Consider the following 17939-nt stretch of genomic DNA (forward strand, 5'->3'; position numbering starts at 1 on the left):
CTGGAAGCAACCTGGGAGTTGTTAATCACAAACTTAAACAGAAAATAGCTCAATCTCCTTGTTGCAAACACTCAGGAACTCCCTTAGTTGCATAACAGGTCTTTATTATGTCATTCTTCGTAGAGAAGAAAATGAACGGTTTTCATATGTATATGTTTATGAGATAATAAATACCGAGTGTCTTTAACATGTGACTGAAAACCTTAGGGTTAGATTGTATTAGCTTGGACGTTTATTTCCATGCAAAACCTCTTCAGAGAAGTTTTTCTGGGCAAATTCGTTGCTAATGTAATGTTTATTTTTCCACAAAAATTTTACTGTTGCATTCTCTAATGACCGTAACTAGATCACAAATTTATTCAGTGGATGGAAATTCACTCAACCACAGTCCACGTACAATGTTGGACATCTGATGAAATTTGTACGTCCTCATGGAGCTAATGGCTCCATGAGGACGTACAAATTTCCAGTTAGCTAGTTATACGAAGGGCTTTGAATTGATGACGGTGGTTGGGGGATTCCTTCAGGTCTGTGAAATATGTTGGCTGATCGTCAGGAGCAAAGCTGGGAAAGAAAGGGCGAGTGAAGGGGAAAATGCAACATTTTGACAGCCAACTGATTATCACGAGTGTAATTGCAGAGCGTACTGGTTTTTTGTGCATCGCAGGGTTTCGCAGCCTGGACAGTATCATTGGTGGGCCTTGTTCTCTGTTCCTTAGCTCAGTCCAAATGAAAGAAACAAAGCATGTCAGTGTGCCTTACATCTGTCCATCAGCAGGAACACGAATATGTATGGGTTTTTTTTTTTTTTTCTCGACTGACCCTGTGCAGACATTTTAGTACAAAACTCTTTCCTTTTAGAGTCTTTCGGATTCAGTTCATTTCACTTTGATGTGTATTGAAACTGTGAAGGATAAAACACATTCTTTGTTTTGTCAGCATCATATGACAGCAAAGAAACACAAATGACTCTTCTGTTTGATATAATTGAGAGTGACTAACTCATATTTCTCATCATAAACAAATGCATGAAGTGGTCATGTGCTCAGAAAATAAGCAGGAACAAAGAATTCTCAGTCTTTTAAGATGTTGTTAGCAATACAGATTTATTTACACAGTTCTCTCTGATATTCTTAGTGTGACAGTACGGTGACCCTGGATTGGGATTTTTCTGCAAACCCTTGATTCAGACAGTGAGCATAAAAGAAAAAATATGCAGGCCGATTCTTGCACAACTCACACCCAGAGCAAAGCAAACACTCTGACATGTCTATGTCCTCTCTCATGGCTTCACTTGTGTCTGGTCTTAAATTGTCCACAAAGCCTCCTGGATGGTAGCCTTCTCATCCCATTGGGTGGCTGACACCCTCAAACAGGAAGCCTCTCCTGCCATGACCCACAAAGCTAACAGAAAAAGCACAGAGGAGTCTGGAGTGCATCCTATCTTCTTTGGGCCAACTTGGGTTTGAAACCCGTTAATACCTTTTTGAGCCTCTTTATGAGGCTGTACAAATAACCTTTTAGAGACAATATTTTTTTTGACAATGTCATCTTTAGTAGCGTATTTCCCATTATTACAAGCACTGAATCTGAAAGGTTTACAGGCAGCAATGACTGTGAAGCAAAGTCTTGTGAATTTGCCATTCATGAGAATACACCCAGAATTTTTTCCCCCCCAAAGGGCTTATGCAATGGGCTGCCATTATCTAAAGTAGGAGCTGAGCAGCAGCTGATAGGATGCAGTCAGTCTTTCTGTCAGTCTGAACAGAGCCTCACCCTGTTCCTCTCTCTGCTGCGGAGGTGGGCCCTGCTGCGCCAATTATCTCTGTTCGGTATGACCTGGCTGAGATCACAGCAGCAGACAGGAACACATTTCCCCTCAATCAGCAGTTTCCAGCAGGTGCGCTTTACCTTCCTTTTTTTTGTTTTTGTCCTCACCTCTAGCTCAAAGATTCCAGGCAGGTCCCTTTGAGTAAATTCAGTGTGTAATGTGGAGTGCAGGTCCAACATAGACTTTCACACATCAGCATCTGAGAACTGAGCCAAATGTGTGTGAAGGCTGGAATCCTTATTTATCTTTCTAACATCCTGTCTTTGATGTTCCTGTCAAACTGTTTTGCCCATGACGGGTTTGACTTTACAGCGCAGAGGTGAAGTTGATATGTGACTCTAGGCAATAAACACTTTAATCTGGCCATTGCTGATGTGTACACAAAAAGAGATGGTGCATGTGCTGGGCAGATGTGGCTACTATTGTTGTGGTTGCCTGGTTGTGGTCAGTGCAGGCCATTTAAAACCTCATCCTCTTACTGGAGAAAGTATGAATGAATGAGTTTCACTGTAAACTAACAAACTATAAGATGACTTTTAGCTCAGAGAATGACTAAGACCTGTCGAAGGTCCACATTGTTGTGGTGGGCTGAAACCACAGAACAACGCAGTGTTTCATTCACAAATACTGAGGCTGAGTTAGTATGACGTGCTCCTCTTAAAACTGCCCTTGATTTAACATGTCTGTCTATGATGATCCAGTTTGCAGTCATTTCAAGTCAGGGCCAGCGTGACTAACACAGCATCTTGGCTCTCATAATGGCCAAATACAGCCTCTCTGTAGAGCAGGATTTTCTTGGAGACCATGTCTGGTAGGGGGAGGAGTTACTGTGCTCGGGATCAAGCTAGTGGCCTGGAGCTCCTTACCGGCTGTGGTTGGAAAGAAGATCCATGCCAGGCTCATTGCTGGCCAGTGCCAACCAGATTTTGGCACATTTTAAAACAGTCTGGGTGGGAAGATTCCCATCAAGTCTTGTTTATTTTCCTCTTTTGTATAACTGTGGAAGTCAGAATTAATGATGGTGATTTTTGATATTGACCCCGTGACCCTAAACCAGAGCCATCCAGCCTCTCATCACAATGGAAAAATGAGTTGTATGCAACGGGCAGAAACAAAGACCAAGACTGTGCAGAGATATCAACAGCTTCAAAGTGGCTGAGCAGCAGTGCTTTAGGCTAAATGCTAATGTCAACATACTGATATTTTCACATTTATCATGGCCAGATGTTCACAAACATTTGTCAGTCAGCAATAGTGAACATTGCTGTACAATGAATATCTGTACCAGAGTTTACGGCAAACCATACAAGTCTCATTAAAGAATCAGGGGGAAAGTGAGGAAAGCTCCACAGTCTCTGTGAACCACATATATCGTGTTCGTCTGTGTCAGGGGATGGGAAAAGATGTTGATCTGCTGGTGATGCCGCAGGACTACCAGAGCAATCAGGATGCATCCTCTTGGCACCATGAATGTCTGTAGAAACTGTCATGGCAATCTATCCAACACCTGCCAAGATATTTACCTGAAACTCTCAACCTCATTACTATCAGGAATTTAGTAGCATCTGTCACCTCAGTGCCATGAACATCTGCACAAGATTTTAAAATGTATCAACCTGGTCTAAAATGGCCCAGCATGTAAGTGGCTGGAACAGTGTGTTTGCTATGTTTTCACTGCACATGTGCACTACCTGCGACACGGACAGCCATACTCACAAGAGTGAGGCAACACAGGGGCCTTTGTCAAACAGTTGGACAGTCTTCTACTTTAGAGGCCCTATCTTTACAGAGGAAATACGAGGACTGAAACATTTCCTGACGCGCTGAATATAATGCAGCTGCACATCCCAGCAGGACAACTAACCTCATTAATCAAGAGATTCTCTCCAACATCATATATAACACAGACAGTGGCCAGCTAGGGGACACTTAATCTCCATGCTAGAAGACCACTTAGAGCTACAACCCTCTGCCTGTGTTTGACCTCGGTGTTCAAGGGCGTTTATATCATCTCAAAAACAAAACACATGCTGGTGGTCCTATTTTTCGAAAAGAGCATATTTTAATGAGGCCTGATCACGTATGTGTGGCTGCTCCTACGCATAATTTAACGTGGACTTCCTGCGTGCCAGCTGTTCAGAACCAGGTCTCGCCACGTAAATCACAAAGGATTGATAGGAACAACAGAGAATCTGTGAAATATCAAAAAGATGGGCGGAAAAATCTTTTTAATCAGCGGCAATATCCCATCCATACATTCCTTTGCTGTTTTTAGCTTGCCAGACCATTGTCATCACTATGATGTGTACTTCTTACAGCCTTTTTCCTCATAATCCTCAACAACATCAATCGCAGAACCACGCTGTCACCAGTCATGGAAGGAGCCAATTAAGACCCCAATAGCACAAGTGGAGAAAAGACAGCTGAGGCAAAAGGTCAAAGTCATTTTAGTGGTCAACCACTGTAAGGGGAAGGAAAGGACTCTCATCTCATGCTGCGCTCATTCTGGAGAAGGACTATGTACGCTCACACACAGAGACCTGATGTTAGCCAGGGTTTGGACCGAGGCCCGAGGATAACATGAAGTCAGTAGACTACACAATGAAGAGTAAACTTCCTGTGGAGAAGTTCGGTCCAGGCCAGTTGCTGCAGCGATGTTCTTCTGTCCTTCAGCAACCCTGATTAAGATTGGCCTCTAAATGGGCCCAGTCATCACAGATGATGAATACCTGCAGCCAGTCCAGTTGGCAGGTAATCAGCGGTGGCCAATCAGGTAATGAGGACCTGCACGTAGCAATGGGAAGCAGACAACCCCATGGCTGTCCGACAGGAAGGAAGGAGAGTCATGTTCTAAAGATAGGCGTGCCATGTTTGAGTTCGCTGTCCTGTGAAGATCAGTGTCTGAAGGCAATTATCTTTGATCAGAGAAAACGGATGGGCATCAGAGGCGGGGTGTCTGACTCAGAGATGGGAAATGAGGCACTGCATTTTCGATCATATAAATTCTTTGGTTGAAGACAACCACCCATAAATTGACTCCTCGAGGAACTTGGCAACCTCAAACTCCAAAACCAAGCTGCAGTCAGGTCTGGAGATGTTTATGGACCAGTAAATGGAAATTTTGTCAGAGAAACATGTTTTCCCATGGAATTAGTATCATCAGATAAATTTACCAAAAATGCACAGTTTTCTTGCTGAGTGATCTCCCACAGGTTCTCTTGGGAAGAAGAACCAGTCCAATTTGGTACATTACTCTTGGTTAGCGCCAGAGGAGGACTTTCTGATTTGTGGTCCCTCTTTAGCAAGCATTCCTGGGGGAAATTCGAGAGAGGCCATTATGCAAATCCACAGGTGCATGCCAAGACCAAATAACTGAACTCCTGCCTCCAAGTACTTCAAGATGCCTTTCTGCCTGCTCCTGATAGTGTTCAGACCACAGTGTGAGGAGACACGCCAGGAACATGTGGGTGTAGTGCGGAAAGCCACGGGGCCTGCATGTCCACAGCCTTCAAGCACAGCAATTAAAATGATTTTTTTACATCTAAGGTCCATTAGGAGATAATCCTACTGAGGAAGCAAACACTCGGTCATGTAAGAGTGTGCTCCTGTCACATTTTTGGCTTGTAAAGATGTCCGCCACCATCTCTGTATGACGATGGAAAGGGAGTGCTTGTTTTCTGTTTTACTTTCAGCAGTTAAATATCATCACATTCCATAAACAGCTAAGCTCTCAAAAGATTGATTTCATTAGGCCTTCAGCTGTCAGGAGGTCTCAATGAACTTTGTATATATTCCCATTTCATGAGGTATTTGTTGTGTTGGGGAAAATGAGAAATGTCTGTAAAGGAGGGGGATTTAATCTAGTCTGTGCTCTGTGTCAAAAACTGGAAGTGCGGCGGGTCTGCTGAAGACAGGAAAGCCCCTCATCATTCTCTGCTGCTGTCCTGTCCTGCGGGATGACAGAACCTCAGTCTCCTCTCATGTCAGATGTGGGGCCACTGCCCCCTAGTGCCCAAAACATTACCTCTGAGGGCTGCTGACACACTTTGGCCTTAACTGCACATGAGGGAACTCATCTGCAGTCAACATTAAATTAAAAGAACTACCATTCCCCACATTTTTGTCAGAAACCACAAAAAACACAAACCATTATGAGACCAACTCTTGACAGAATACTGGTGTTTCTTTGTCCTTTTTAAAGCTGCAAGAAGATCAGACACTGGAGTGTTACAGATAATTAACTTAAGGATAACAATGTCGTTATATACAATATGGTGGGTACACCTGCAGGCTTCTCTACAGGTACATGATCATTTTCAGAGACAAGTTTAAGAAGTTCACAGGTCAGCACCACCAAAGAGTTTGAATTCCAGCATTCAGCAATGTAAGGCTTTGTAAAGGTTCTCACACACTAGTCAAACAGGATGCACAAAAAAGGAGATAAGATGATAAGAATTCTGTCCATTGTCTTTTTATTCCATTAAACAAAAGGACCTGCAGTGCACAGATTCTCAAACATTCATTAAGCTTGCAAAAAAAAAAAAAAAAAAAAAAAAAAGCGAAGGAAAAAATGTACCCCAGTTTCAATCATAGGCAAATATTTCACATATCTACAATGCTAAAAATCACACTTGGACAAACTAACCCATAAACCATCCAGACATAAAACAATGGTCGGTGCTCATGAAAAGGAAAACATTAGACATGAACATAAAACCACAGGACAGACCTCTTTCATTTATTTTTAATGGTCATGTCATCTAATGAAACTAACACATGTACTGCTTCAACTACCTTTACTTCATAGAAATATGATATCAGCCATTGGTATCGGTGCTTCATGAAATATTTTCATCTGCATTTTAAACTGTTCACTTCAGCAACATCAGGTCAACCTTGCACAACCCAAACATACACAAAACCACAAACCCTCCGACAAACTTCTAAACACTGTGAAAGGCCAGCTAAAGATCAAGCAGATCATAATAAAATCTCACTGTATTGCCTCTGATCAGTCAACACATCGAAGTCTTTGCCATTCAACAAGTTAAATCTCTTCCTTCTGTCCAAGTCAAACTTTTACTGCTGCCTGTGGGAATTATGTGAGGAATGGAGCCACACTCAGATTGCTCTGCGTCGGTACGTGAACAAATTAAAATCATAATGCTATAATGTTTTCTTTTTTATTCTCAGCCTAAACATGAATTTTCCTAAATGCTCTACAGTCTCACTAGCAGCACAAACTTATTGAAAAAATGGCTAATGAACATCTAACTCCAGAACAGTAAAGGAACAGCTTAACAATAATGAGGGTGAAAAAAAAAACCTAACAAAACAATTCTGTTGGCTCAGAATATAGAAAACGCAAAATACAATTAAAAATAAATATTTGAAAAACAATCAGGGAATGTTCCCCAAAGCTTTAGTTTGCTGAGGATGTGGGGTAATATGGCTAAAGTTTGTACAGGGTCTGAAGGAGGAACAAACTGTAAGTGTATGCTTTGCCCTACATGTGCATGAAAGCATATACACGTGTGTCAAAGGATGCATAGGTGGCAAAGGGAGATTTTGAGGTAAACCCATAAAAGGCTGTGAAGGAAAAAGTAATAAGGATGCAGCTAATATAACAAAAACTTTGTTATTTACTGGCTTTCCCCAACATCCAACCAAGACTTATACTCCACAGGAAACTGTGGGATTTAGAATTATAGTAGCAATGTCATAATAACTATAACCTACTATCCTCGACTATGCTTCATCTATGCACCTCTCTGGATACAATCAGAGGCAAAGGGCATGAATAAGGCAGGTTATAAAACATTTACTGCTCCAGACAAAAAACAAAACAGTATGGGTCAAAACACAATAAGTTAAAAACATATATAAACAATTGAAATTACTTGGCTTCTTTTTAAAACCCATTCATCTCTACCAGAAAAAAAAAAGCTTATAGAAATTAGATTAATTTTTAACCCATCAAAACGTGCAACATTAAAGTAATCCCTCTTCTTCAGCATCAAATCAAACAGAAACTAGATGAAAAGGTATGTATACACACTAGTATGTACAAGTATTGAAATAAAAGAGTGATATTAGATATTTACATACAAACATCAGTCCCTGATCAATTAAGGCCAAAGTGCTGTATATGCACGTGTCACCCACATCACATGTAGGCTACTGTTGCACTTAAGTGTTCCTCAGTTTGCAAGTTGCAAAAGAAGCAATTATACAGTAATACTCAAGGCCTTTGCTCTAGCATCCAGTGCCTTTCAAACATATAAAACTTAGCAAAGTTTTAGCTTTAAGAAATAAAATAAGCCTAAACCTCACCTTTTCCAGTGGTCCAGTTTCCTTTTTTCTTTCTTTTTTTCCCTGAAAGAAACAAAACAAAACAAAAAAACCCCAAGATATTTTATTATACATACAGTAGTACTAGAGTTCATGTGATCCGAGTCCTACTTCCAGTTCAGCTTTTTGTGACTTCCTGTGACACCCTCTCTTCCTGAGAGAGTATTTATAGGGGGTTGGGGTGATTCTTTGCCAAGAAGAACAACTGTTAAATGCAGATGAACGCAGATAACTGGTGTGCTGGAGTGGTCAGTGCTGGTATCTTCTTGTGCGAATGGAAGGGTCAGAGCATGCCGAAGCCTTCACTGCCCTCACTGATGGCCAGCTTCAGCATCTTGTGCAGCTCCTCGTAGGAGTCGTAGGTAGGGAGGCACAGCTGGTTAAAACTGCGCAGAAAAGAGCAACATGAAGTGTCAGTTGATGTCTTAATTGAAATGTGTGTGTAACTTGTATAAAATAAGATGTTCCTTCATGACTGAGTATACAGAAACATAGCTGTTTAAATTGACCCAATACACATCTTTCTGCTGCTGTAAAATCTTACCAAACGTTTATTCATCCACAGCTGAAAATAGTCCCAAACAAAGTATTTACTCCTATATGAGCAAGTAGGATATATGGGCTATGTAGCCAGGAAGCTTCGAGATTAATATCCTTTCAACATATCCAACACCCCTTTCACACTCACCAGGTATGTGCAGTGGGCAAGGTGCTATGGGTGGGAGCAGCGATGATCTGGAAGGAGGGGCAAAGAGTGTTGAACCCGCCGTGGGGAAGCTGAGATGAGCCGGTGGTGAACTGGAGTAGACGAGCAAGCTCCTCCTGTGTGAAACTAGACACCACTGCCCAGAACCACTTCATCACCTATGGCAACAGAAAAGCAACATGCTCAAATATATTTACAAGTTAGCTGGTAGGAAAGAAAAGAAGACTGATCATTTCCCTGACATACCTTCTCTCTGAAGTGCCACGATCCGCCGACAATCACAGCATGAGCCTTGAAGTCCTGCACATTTATATCACCTGTGCCGCACATCAACAGCTGAAGAGGTTTAAATAAAAGAGATAATTACCTTTGTTATGTTGTAAAGGAGCAATAGGAATTTATTATAAAAATCCTACATACCTCCAACTCATTTTCATCAAATATGGCAAGCAGGTTTTCTGGAACAAGTTCATTCAAACCTGCAATTGATCAGGAAATTACCCTAATTTTGTGCACATTACCAGAGACTTCAAATTAAAGGAATTAGAGGCAAAAAAACCCAAAACCACAAGCAAACAAATAAAATGACAGACTGCAGCTGTGCTGGTTCCCTCACCTTTCAGGAAATGTTCCACCTCATCTCTCACCTGGCTCGCCAGTCTATACTGAGCCAACAGGTTGAGATAATGCATCTTGTTTTCATTGGTAACAGCAATCTGAGCTCCCCCAGATATCAGTTCCACCACCTGCAACAAAAATGTGGCGAGATATTCAACAGAAATAAATCTAAAACAGGAAAAAAAAAGACAAATGGTAAGATTATAATTCGGCAATTGTTTGTCTCTATAAAAATGGCGAGTTAAGGTAAAGTGATGACAGTTGCATGTGTGTGTGCGCATTAACTTGTCTCTACCACTTGCCAGGCTCATGATAAATGTCAAATCAACGTAGGTACAGCTAAAGAAAAAAAAAAGTAAATATGCATCTAGTGAAAAGGATGGGGTTATACTGTTTCCACATGGGGAGTCACACACAATTTTACAACAGCACAAAAAACCCAAACAAAAACAAGCAAACAAAATAAAGTCTGAAAGGGTTTAAAAACTTTATATGACCTCACCACTCCCTCTCCTTAATTAAAAAAACTAAATGCTTGCCAAACAAGCAATATGGTTTCCTTTGTTTGGTTTAATGCTCCTATTTCCTGGGAAATTTCTTCAGGGATAAAAGAGGAGTTTCCTTTCCAAAATGTTTCCTCACCTTCTCCAGCTGCCCTGACTTGCTGTACTTCTCCTCAGCAAACACCAGGTCCATTTCACTCACATCATTGTTTAGGATGAAACAGACTTTAGTTTTGTAGAACTCCTGGTCGTCAGTCTCAAAGTACTGCAAATGGGCAAAAAGAAGCAGGAGAATGACTCTTTTCTTTTTTTTTTAATAAACATGTCATTTCATGTTGCTGGTGGAAGGATAAAAAAGATGACTGGGTCTTGTTTTGTTCTCAGGTTTGAAATCTTAGAAGGCTGGATCAACAGAAAAACACACTGGCTAGTTCTCCATGAAATAAATAAAGCCAAAAGTCAAATCGCGTTTCTTGGCTTTGTGGGGAAATTTCAAAATAATGAGAAGGACCAGAAGTTAAACAATGAATGACCTTCCAAGTTCCAAGGAATGAGTCTTCTCTATGGGAATGTATTTTGTTCCATACCTTGTAGTTCATTCTTAGGCCAATGATCTGGGCCAAGAAGGAACGTGTAAAGCGAGCTCGGACCAGCTGTTTGTAGGCCCCACCCAGTGCAGATTCATACAGGCACTTCCCTACGATGCGCCCAGCAAACTCGTACATCTTCAGGCGCAGGTGGGGTGGCCTGTCAGCGTTTGGGTGCACCTGCAAAAATCTATGTTAATTTCTTATTTTGAATACAGTATGGGAGGTTTAAGAGAAGACCCCAAAAAATATTACATAAAAAAAAAAACAAAACAAAACAAAAAAAAAAACCCTAACTTACAAGACCCTGGTTATTGTCGCTGAATCGGGTGAACAGCTGGTTCGAGGTGTCAAAGAGGGTCCTGCAAATCAGTTCAAACCACTCCCTGCGAGGACCGCCCCAGTCCAGAGCTGCCCAAAAAAATTTGGACAGTTTTAGCATTGTGTCACCTTAATGGATTGTGTTATGATTATTATTTTGGGGTAATCTTAATCTAGTTTTGGTTTGGAGTTGTAGCTACAACAGCAAAAAAACAGTCATTCTCAAAGCTGAATTAAACAGCTAACACAACCTGATGCTTGGTCTTTTCTCAGAGGTTTCATTACCTTCCTCATCCTGAAACACGACTTCAAAGTTTTTACTCCAGTCTGACACGGAAAAATTTCTTGCAGCCTTCAGGGACTGAGCAGTAGGAAGAGGGAAAGATAAATGAGAATCAAAGCAATCACTGGGGCGTCACGTCATGATTAAATACCCATTCTTCACACTGCACATATTATGAAACAGCCTCATAATTCAGGAAAGAAAAACTCACTGAATCCAGAATAGAGTGTCGGGTGATTTTTAGGCAGGTCTTGGTGCGAGGTCTTTTGGAGTGAATGTGTCTGAGTTCGCGCTGGAAGAAGTTCACCTTGTCTTGGAAGGTTTCAGAGCCACCTGTGGATGGTACTGTGGAATTACTGCTACTGTCGCCACAAAGAATTGACATCGATTAAGTTCAGCTTGAGGCAAAATAATCACACTGAAACAAACCAATGTTCTTATGCAGGAAGCGAATGAAGGTGGCAGCCATGATGTTCCTGTCCTTGCAGCTGAGCTCCACAGGAGGCTGTATCCCATCATCCACCACAAGAGTCAGGTACTTGTGAACTGGGTCAGGACCATAATAGGTAAACTGGGAAGAGAGGAAATGGATTGCAATAACCCAGCACAACAAAATGAATGTGGCTGGTTCACCGGGATTTTCTGACATCAGTTCCTCTTACCTTCGTTCCTGGACATACTCGAAAGGTGAAAAGGCGCCATGGGATTATTTTCAGGTAGAACTCCTTCACGGAAAGTTGCTGTTTGACACAGAAGACCAAGTCAATTTTAATCTTAAACAAATATTACAAATTAAAAGTCAGAGAACCAAAAGCTGAAGAAAAAAGAAGAAGAAACAAAAAAATTTAATGCAAAGTTGGCCACTTACCTTTGGCGATATGTAACAGTAGACCTTTTTTGGTTTCTTCACTTTCTCAGGTTGTCCCTCCACAGGAGAGTCATGCTCATCCTCCTCTTCTCCCATTGAGGGCCTCCGTTGGGGAGCCAGCAAGGAGGAGGCTGGTAACTGCCAGGAAGAACTGCTGTAGTTCCCAGTGTTGTACAGGTATGCCTCAAAGTAGATACTAATGCCTGGCGTGGAAACATTCTTCTCAACACAGGCCTTCTCATTCTCTGTGACAATATGAGATTTGTGTTTTAAAACACAGTCTGATTGTGGTTAAATACAACAATATTCACTCGATTATTTATCTTATAAATCACCGCTCACCACTGAGAACAATAATATCAAACTCCCCATTGCTGAGTGGCTGGTCCTTATAGGAGATGCGGGCCCTGAAACAGCCTGTCTTCCTCAGGGTGAGTCTGAGCAGAACTTGGCACTGCTGCTTGTTGAGTGAAACTGACTTGCTGAAGTAATCATCCAGGCTGTCATCATCTACTGTGCCGAGCTGGAAGAACAGGAAATCTAAGGTAAAAACCAGCTCAGAATTTGGGAATTACAGTTAGAACTTTTCCTGCTTATACGTTCATGTACAATTGTGAACAGAAGGTTGAAAAACAAATTCTGGCTTACAATTTTAGCTAAAACAAAAACTAAACCTTGAAATTACAGTTTACTGGATGATAGAAAAAAGGGTTTGTTCCCTTACAGAGTGCACATGGACACTGTAGTTGGCTTCATCTGTGAGAGATGTGGAGTTACTGGTGGGGTTGCCATACTCATCTGTGGGTTCAATCTGCAAAGTGTGCTGCTGGCCATTTACTAACACAAGCGTAGAAAAATGATAGGCTATCTTTGTTTTGGAAGGGACAACTGTACCTGAAATAAACAAAAGAATAGAAAAATATCCAATCAGCATTACAAACTCATTACAACAGCAATGACAGAAAACAAAATATACTTTTGTCTTTTAACATATTAAGTAGACATACCAGGCTGGAAAATTTTATAATATGGGCTGTAGGCTACATTGAGGCCACCCAGCTTGACAGCAACCTCATAACGTCCAGCCTTGCGCACTGTGAAGGCCACTTTAACTACATTGGACTCTGGTTCTTGCAGAACCTCCTGCGTTACAGGGATGTCCAGAGCCAATTCAATGTGGGTGATGTTGACCCTCAGTCCCACAGGTCGGTGGGCTGGGAAAGGCTGGCCATTCTTGTAAAACAGCTGAGCAGACAGACATACAGACAAGTCAATTTTAAATGTCTGAACATATTACAAAATACTGTTGACACCACTGCATGCAATGGAAGAAAATCAATGAAAGATAAGATTAGTAGTGCAAACATTCTTTTCTTTGGGGTATTACAAAACAAAAATCACCTGGACTCTGAAGCTCATAGTCTGCCCGACTTCCTGCGGTTCCTTCCAGTCCCATGACACCTTGCAGGAGCGTGGGTCCAGGTAGTTGCCCCGGACATAGTCATAGATGCTGCGGTCACCGCGTCGACCTGGATCTTCATTCTGCAGGAAGCTGACAACCCTCGCTGCAAGCTCACAGAGGAACTTGATGGTAAAGACAAACGCTATGATGGAAACAGTAATTCCACCTGCCACAAGAAAGGAAAACAACTGCAAGGTGTGTTTACAATAAACAAAAACTATTTTTATGAGGTTTGAACTGAGTGGACTCACTTATTATTTGAGGAAGTATTTAAAAAGAGCAGAGTTAAAATCTAACAGGTTTAAGGACCAGAAACAACTCCTCTGGCTACGAAATAAAAGATATTGTAAAACCAGTGGTACCAAGTCATGGTTGAAATATGCGCTTAAGGGAGGAGTGACAGAGCAATAATTCCAGGCCATTCCAAAAGAGCTTATACTAGACTCACCAATCACGTAAAACATGAGGTCCCTTATCGAGAAGCACAGTGCCACAGTACAGCCAAATATGAGAGCTCCCGCTGGAAAATACAAATGGATATTGTAATGATGAATTGAATAATTGAAATAAAGACAATACACACTTTCTGCTCTAAGCAGGTATGGTAAATTCTGGTGGCTGCATTTTTTATTTTTAAGACACTGTTTTGTGGTTATATCAACATAGCAACACCATATGACAACAACTTTGAATGGAAGTAAAACACTAAAAACAACCTGGGGAAGAATACCGGTCTGACAGAGTTTATGGTTCCACAGCTGGAATGTAATAAGTATTAGATGCAGATAAAAAAGGGACAGATAAACTAACAGATGTCAAACAACCAGTCTTATTAGGTGTATTGTAATGTCTCTATACTTTATAGCTGTGGCAAACAAACGGACGAAATGACTGGAGTCTCACCAATTGACCACTTCTCATTCAGACGCCTCTCAGCAAGGCTGTGCACCAGCCGAATCTCGTAATCCTGGTCTCTACTCCCCCTGGAGGTCTGGAGAATTTTGATGCCTGTGGACAGTTTTATGTAGTCTTCGTAGTAGTAGCCCCAGGCAGCTAGAGACAGCTGAAGTTGACCATCAAACTGAGACAGATCATCCAGATTCATACAACCCAAGGTCTTTAGTCTGCAGTGAAAAGCAAAAGTGAAAGCAATCTAAGTTGACAATTGGCCGTCTACAGAATAACAAAAGAATAACACAAAGTATTGCCTTAGGTCTGTTGCGCAAGACTTATCTGCAAGCAATGGGATAGTCAACACACTAAACAAACTGTGTTTTTTGTGAAATGCTGCACAAGAGTTATCTTTATCTTGTCAACAAAATGCTTTAGTGAGATGGTAGCAGCATGTAGCATCTGGTCTCTTTAAAGGCTACAGCAACAAGGCTCAATAGAGAAAATGCTTCAGTAGTCACATGGTTGTAGCAATTAAAAACATAACTTAACACCCTATGCTAAATCTACTAGTACATTATTGTCTCTTAGAACTAGGGATGTGCTTGTGTTAAAAGTGTTTTAATCATGGAACAAAAATTATGTTAGTAGACAATTATACAACTATAAATATATTAAATAGTATAAAAAGATTCCAGCAATTACCTAGTTACTATACCAGTATTAATACGTGTTTCAATAACTAAGAAAACACACTAATTCACTTTTTTCTCAATTTCAAAGTACATTTCATTTTAAACTTGAAAATCTTAATCATGTATAAAGTATATGATATCTTTTTCTTTTATCGTATGCCATGCAAAATATGAATGTGTGCTGCTGTATCTCATTTTCAATGTTTAATGAGACTTATTATATTATGTGTTTGTGGTCACTTACTGTGATGATGACGGTAATCCAAAGAGAAACATAATCTTCTATATATAACATTGTAATGCATCTTTCCACTAGCCAACTCTTATTTACACTATTACACCGAGAAGCAACGAGCAGCTTATGCAGCTTAATACTCATACCCATTTAGAGTTTATTTTTAGCCAGAAAATTAATGCAAAGATTATCTTTGGTTGTTACCCAGTCGGTCAGAGAAGTGAAACTCAGCCATGATAGTATTTGTAATATTTGGTCTAATGAATAAAAATCAGCATTGCATACAGCAAGAATATGACAGTCATGACCTTCAGGAATGTCACTTTGTCTCCCTGAAGAAAGGTACGATTTTCTAACATGTTACTATGTGAATGACAAACACAACTGACCTTGAAAAACATCCCAACCGACAACTGTCAAACACAGACAGTGCTATAATGCTGCAGTAACTCCTTAAACTATCTGATTTTGATTGCATCAACAGAGAGCATCCAGTACACACATAGATAAATATCTGCATTGCTGCAGGGTCTCACACCAACAGCCTCTAAAGAATACTTTTTACTGCAGTGACCCTCTGAAACACTGCAGCCTCCACAGCTCAGTGTCAGCAAACCTGACTAGTCTTGATTGGAGAGTCTGCCCTCAAGTGGACACAAGTGAACAGTTTTTGGTAACCAGCATAAAGCATGTGCATAACCACTTAACCACCTTACCAATTTCAGCCATTAAAAATATGACAGGGACAATCTATATCACTAGATTTGAATGCCGACAAGTAATTTCCAGAAATGAAAGGCTGTTCGTGGCTGTTGGTTCAAAAAAACCTTTCACTGCTTACGTATGGTAATAGTGCTCCAGGTTCTGGGAGCAAAGCCACTCCTGGAAGGCAAAGTCTCGGAGCAAGTGGATGTGGGCTTCTGCAATTTCCCTCCAGCGCTGCTGTTCCTTCACCACCTCTTCCAGACGACTTAGTACACTCAGACTCAGTTCCTCCAGTGTATGCACATCTGGATGACACATGAACAGCACATAAAAATCCCCATGCACATCATGGCCAGGAAGTCCTGGTCACTAAAGCCACAGTACAGATATAAATGCACATTTAAGTCAGTTATAATTGGTATTTAAACCTGTGCTTAAATAAATGTGAATATTATGTGTCTCAAAATCAAAAAATGCCCATGGTCAAAGTAATAAGCAATATAATCTCACAGCATTAAAAACTATTACAATTGGGTTAAAAAAATGATAAATTTCAACACAAACGAGGAAGTGCTAAATCTCAACTGTGATTTTTTTTTAAGGTATGGCAACCTGTCTTGCAAAAGTTTTACTGGGCTTATTTCAGAAGCTACATCTGCTTACTTCATCCTGGACAAGAAAAATCAACCAAACTTTGCAACTTTGCTTTGTTAACTTGATATGAAGTCATTTTAACCCACTGACCTTCAAACAAGTGTCTGTATTGATAGAGGCTATGTCCTTCGAGCCATTCTTGAATCTGACTTTCTTTTCCTTTCTTCCAGCGCACCTCCCAGAAGAATATCCACGACAAAGAGCAGAAGAGGAAGGTCACTAAGAAGCGGCGGTCCATCAGACCATCTTTTAGCCTTCACTCTGACTCCTCCGTGCTCAAAGGAAAAGTAGTGTGTAACATCTAGCTAGTCAGGTCCCCTACAACAGCAAAAGACAATACTGCTTAGGTTCCAAACTGCAAGACAGAAAACAAACAAACAAACAAAACAAAAACAACAAAAAACCTTGGCATTCAAGGGATGGACTCTTCTGGGGATCACTGATCAAACAGATGGGAAATGATGAAGTCTATAAGCTTCTACTGAAAACTGCTCTGCCAAGAAAGCATGAATATTTAAATATCACCCTGGAGAAGTGTTGGCTGACGGAAGAATAACATTACCCCACAGCACTGAAATATGCATGAACAACTTGGCCAAACAATACTTCTAAAAAAAAATTCCACAAGACGACCTGCAAGGGCCAGAATCAAAGAAACCGGGTACATTTAAGCGGCGTAACACTCTAAATCCAGATGATGGTGATGGCAGTGAGGATGAAGAGCTGTTCGGAACGGCTAGCTCAGGTGTCAAAAGGTTTCCAAATTACATCAACCTCAAACCAACGCATCTTATTCAAACAGCCTCGACAGTGTTAACGAGGCAATCGATTGAACGGTGTCCGAGCAATTCCACAGAATCCAGTATTTCAGCTTTTTGCGTGTCTATTGACACCTGGAGCGCTGCGTAAAGCTAACTGCTTATGCTAACATCTGTTAGCATCGCTAACATGACAAACGGCCACAACAGCATTAGTTGAGTAACGGGCGACGCTAGAAGCTAGTCGAGTTAGCCAACAATGTCAGCGTAATTTCAAAGGGCTTGTCTCCAATCCTTGGCAGTTATCAAGATGCACATCACAAGACCTGTAGAAGACGTCGCTTGCAACAGTAAACAAAACACTGACTGCAAAAATCCACTTAATTTATGCTTTTAAAAACAGTATCTACCTTCCGTCCGTTAGACATTAGCCTTGCAGCCCGGAAAATGCGCAGAAAAGTCGGCGATTTT

The 17939-nt window shown here is 41.0% G+C and overlaps 1 protein-coding gene across 3 annotated transcripts; it reads right to left on the reverse strand.

Annotated features, from left to right (window-relative positions):
* Nucleotides 1-6369: 6369 nt before the first annotated feature.
* Nucleotides 6370-17932, reverse strand: arel1 (apoptosis resistant E3 ubiquitin protein ligase 1). 3 transcript variants are annotated; one of them, XM_029493954.1, is made up of 22 exons: nucleotides 17879-17932; nucleotides 16801-17028; nucleotides 16193-16361; nucleotides 14434-14654; nucleotides 13979-14050; nucleotides 13470-13696; nucleotides 13076-13313; nucleotides 12793-12962; nucleotides 12411-12591; nucleotides 12069-12313; nucleotides 11863-11940; nucleotides 11630-11771; nucleotides 11412-11533; nucleotides 11203-11278; nucleotides 10898-11007; nucleotides 10597-10776; nucleotides 10149-10274; nucleotides 9505-9634; nucleotides 9309-9367; nucleotides 9135-9224; nucleotides 8871-9046; nucleotides 6370-8568 (listed from the first exon to the last, which is right to left on the reverse strand). In XM_029493954.1, exons 2-22 carry the CDS (start codon nucleotides 16946-16948, stop codon nucleotides 8466-8468), a joined length of 3063 nt encoding a protein of 1020 aa, XP_029349814.1. In that variant the 5' UTR covers nucleotides 16949-17028; nucleotides 17879-17932; the 3' UTR covers nucleotides 6370-8465. The 3 variants fall into 3 exon arrangements, with proteins under 3 accessions (XP_029349814.1, XP_029349816.1, XP_029349815.1); XM_029493956.1 differs by lacking the exon at nucleotides 17879-17932 and adding an exon at nucleotides 17376-17539; XM_029493955.1 differs by lacking the exon at nucleotides 17879-17932 and adding an exon at nucleotides 17115-17296.
* Between the last annotated feature and the right edge of the window lie 7 nt (nucleotides 17933-17939).

Source organism: Echeneis naucrates, chromosome 22, assembly GCF_900963305.1.
Source record: "Echeneis naucrates chromosome 22, fEcheNa1.1, whole genome shotgun sequence".
NCBI classification, from domain to species: domain Eukaryota; kingdom Metazoa; phylum Chordata; class Actinopteri; order Carangiformes; family Echeneidae; genus Echeneis; species Echeneis naucrates.

What these genes read in the sequence shown, in the direction of transcription:
- arel1 (XM_029493954.1), bottom strand. Translation starts at nt 16,948, where the DNA reads ATGGACCGCCGCTTCTTAGTGACCTTCCTCTTCTGCTCTTTGTCGTGG. An exon ending in CTTCCTGCATAAGAACATTG is followed by an intron (nt 11,534 to 11,629) that starts GTTTGTTTCAGT and finishes TACCATCCACAG; the next exon opens with GTGGCTCTGAAACCTTCCAA. An exon ending in TTGATGAAAATGAGTTGGAG is followed by an intron (nt 9,225 to 9,308) that starts GTATGTAGGATT and finishes AAACCTCTTCAG; the next exon opens with CTGTTGATGTGCGGCACAGG.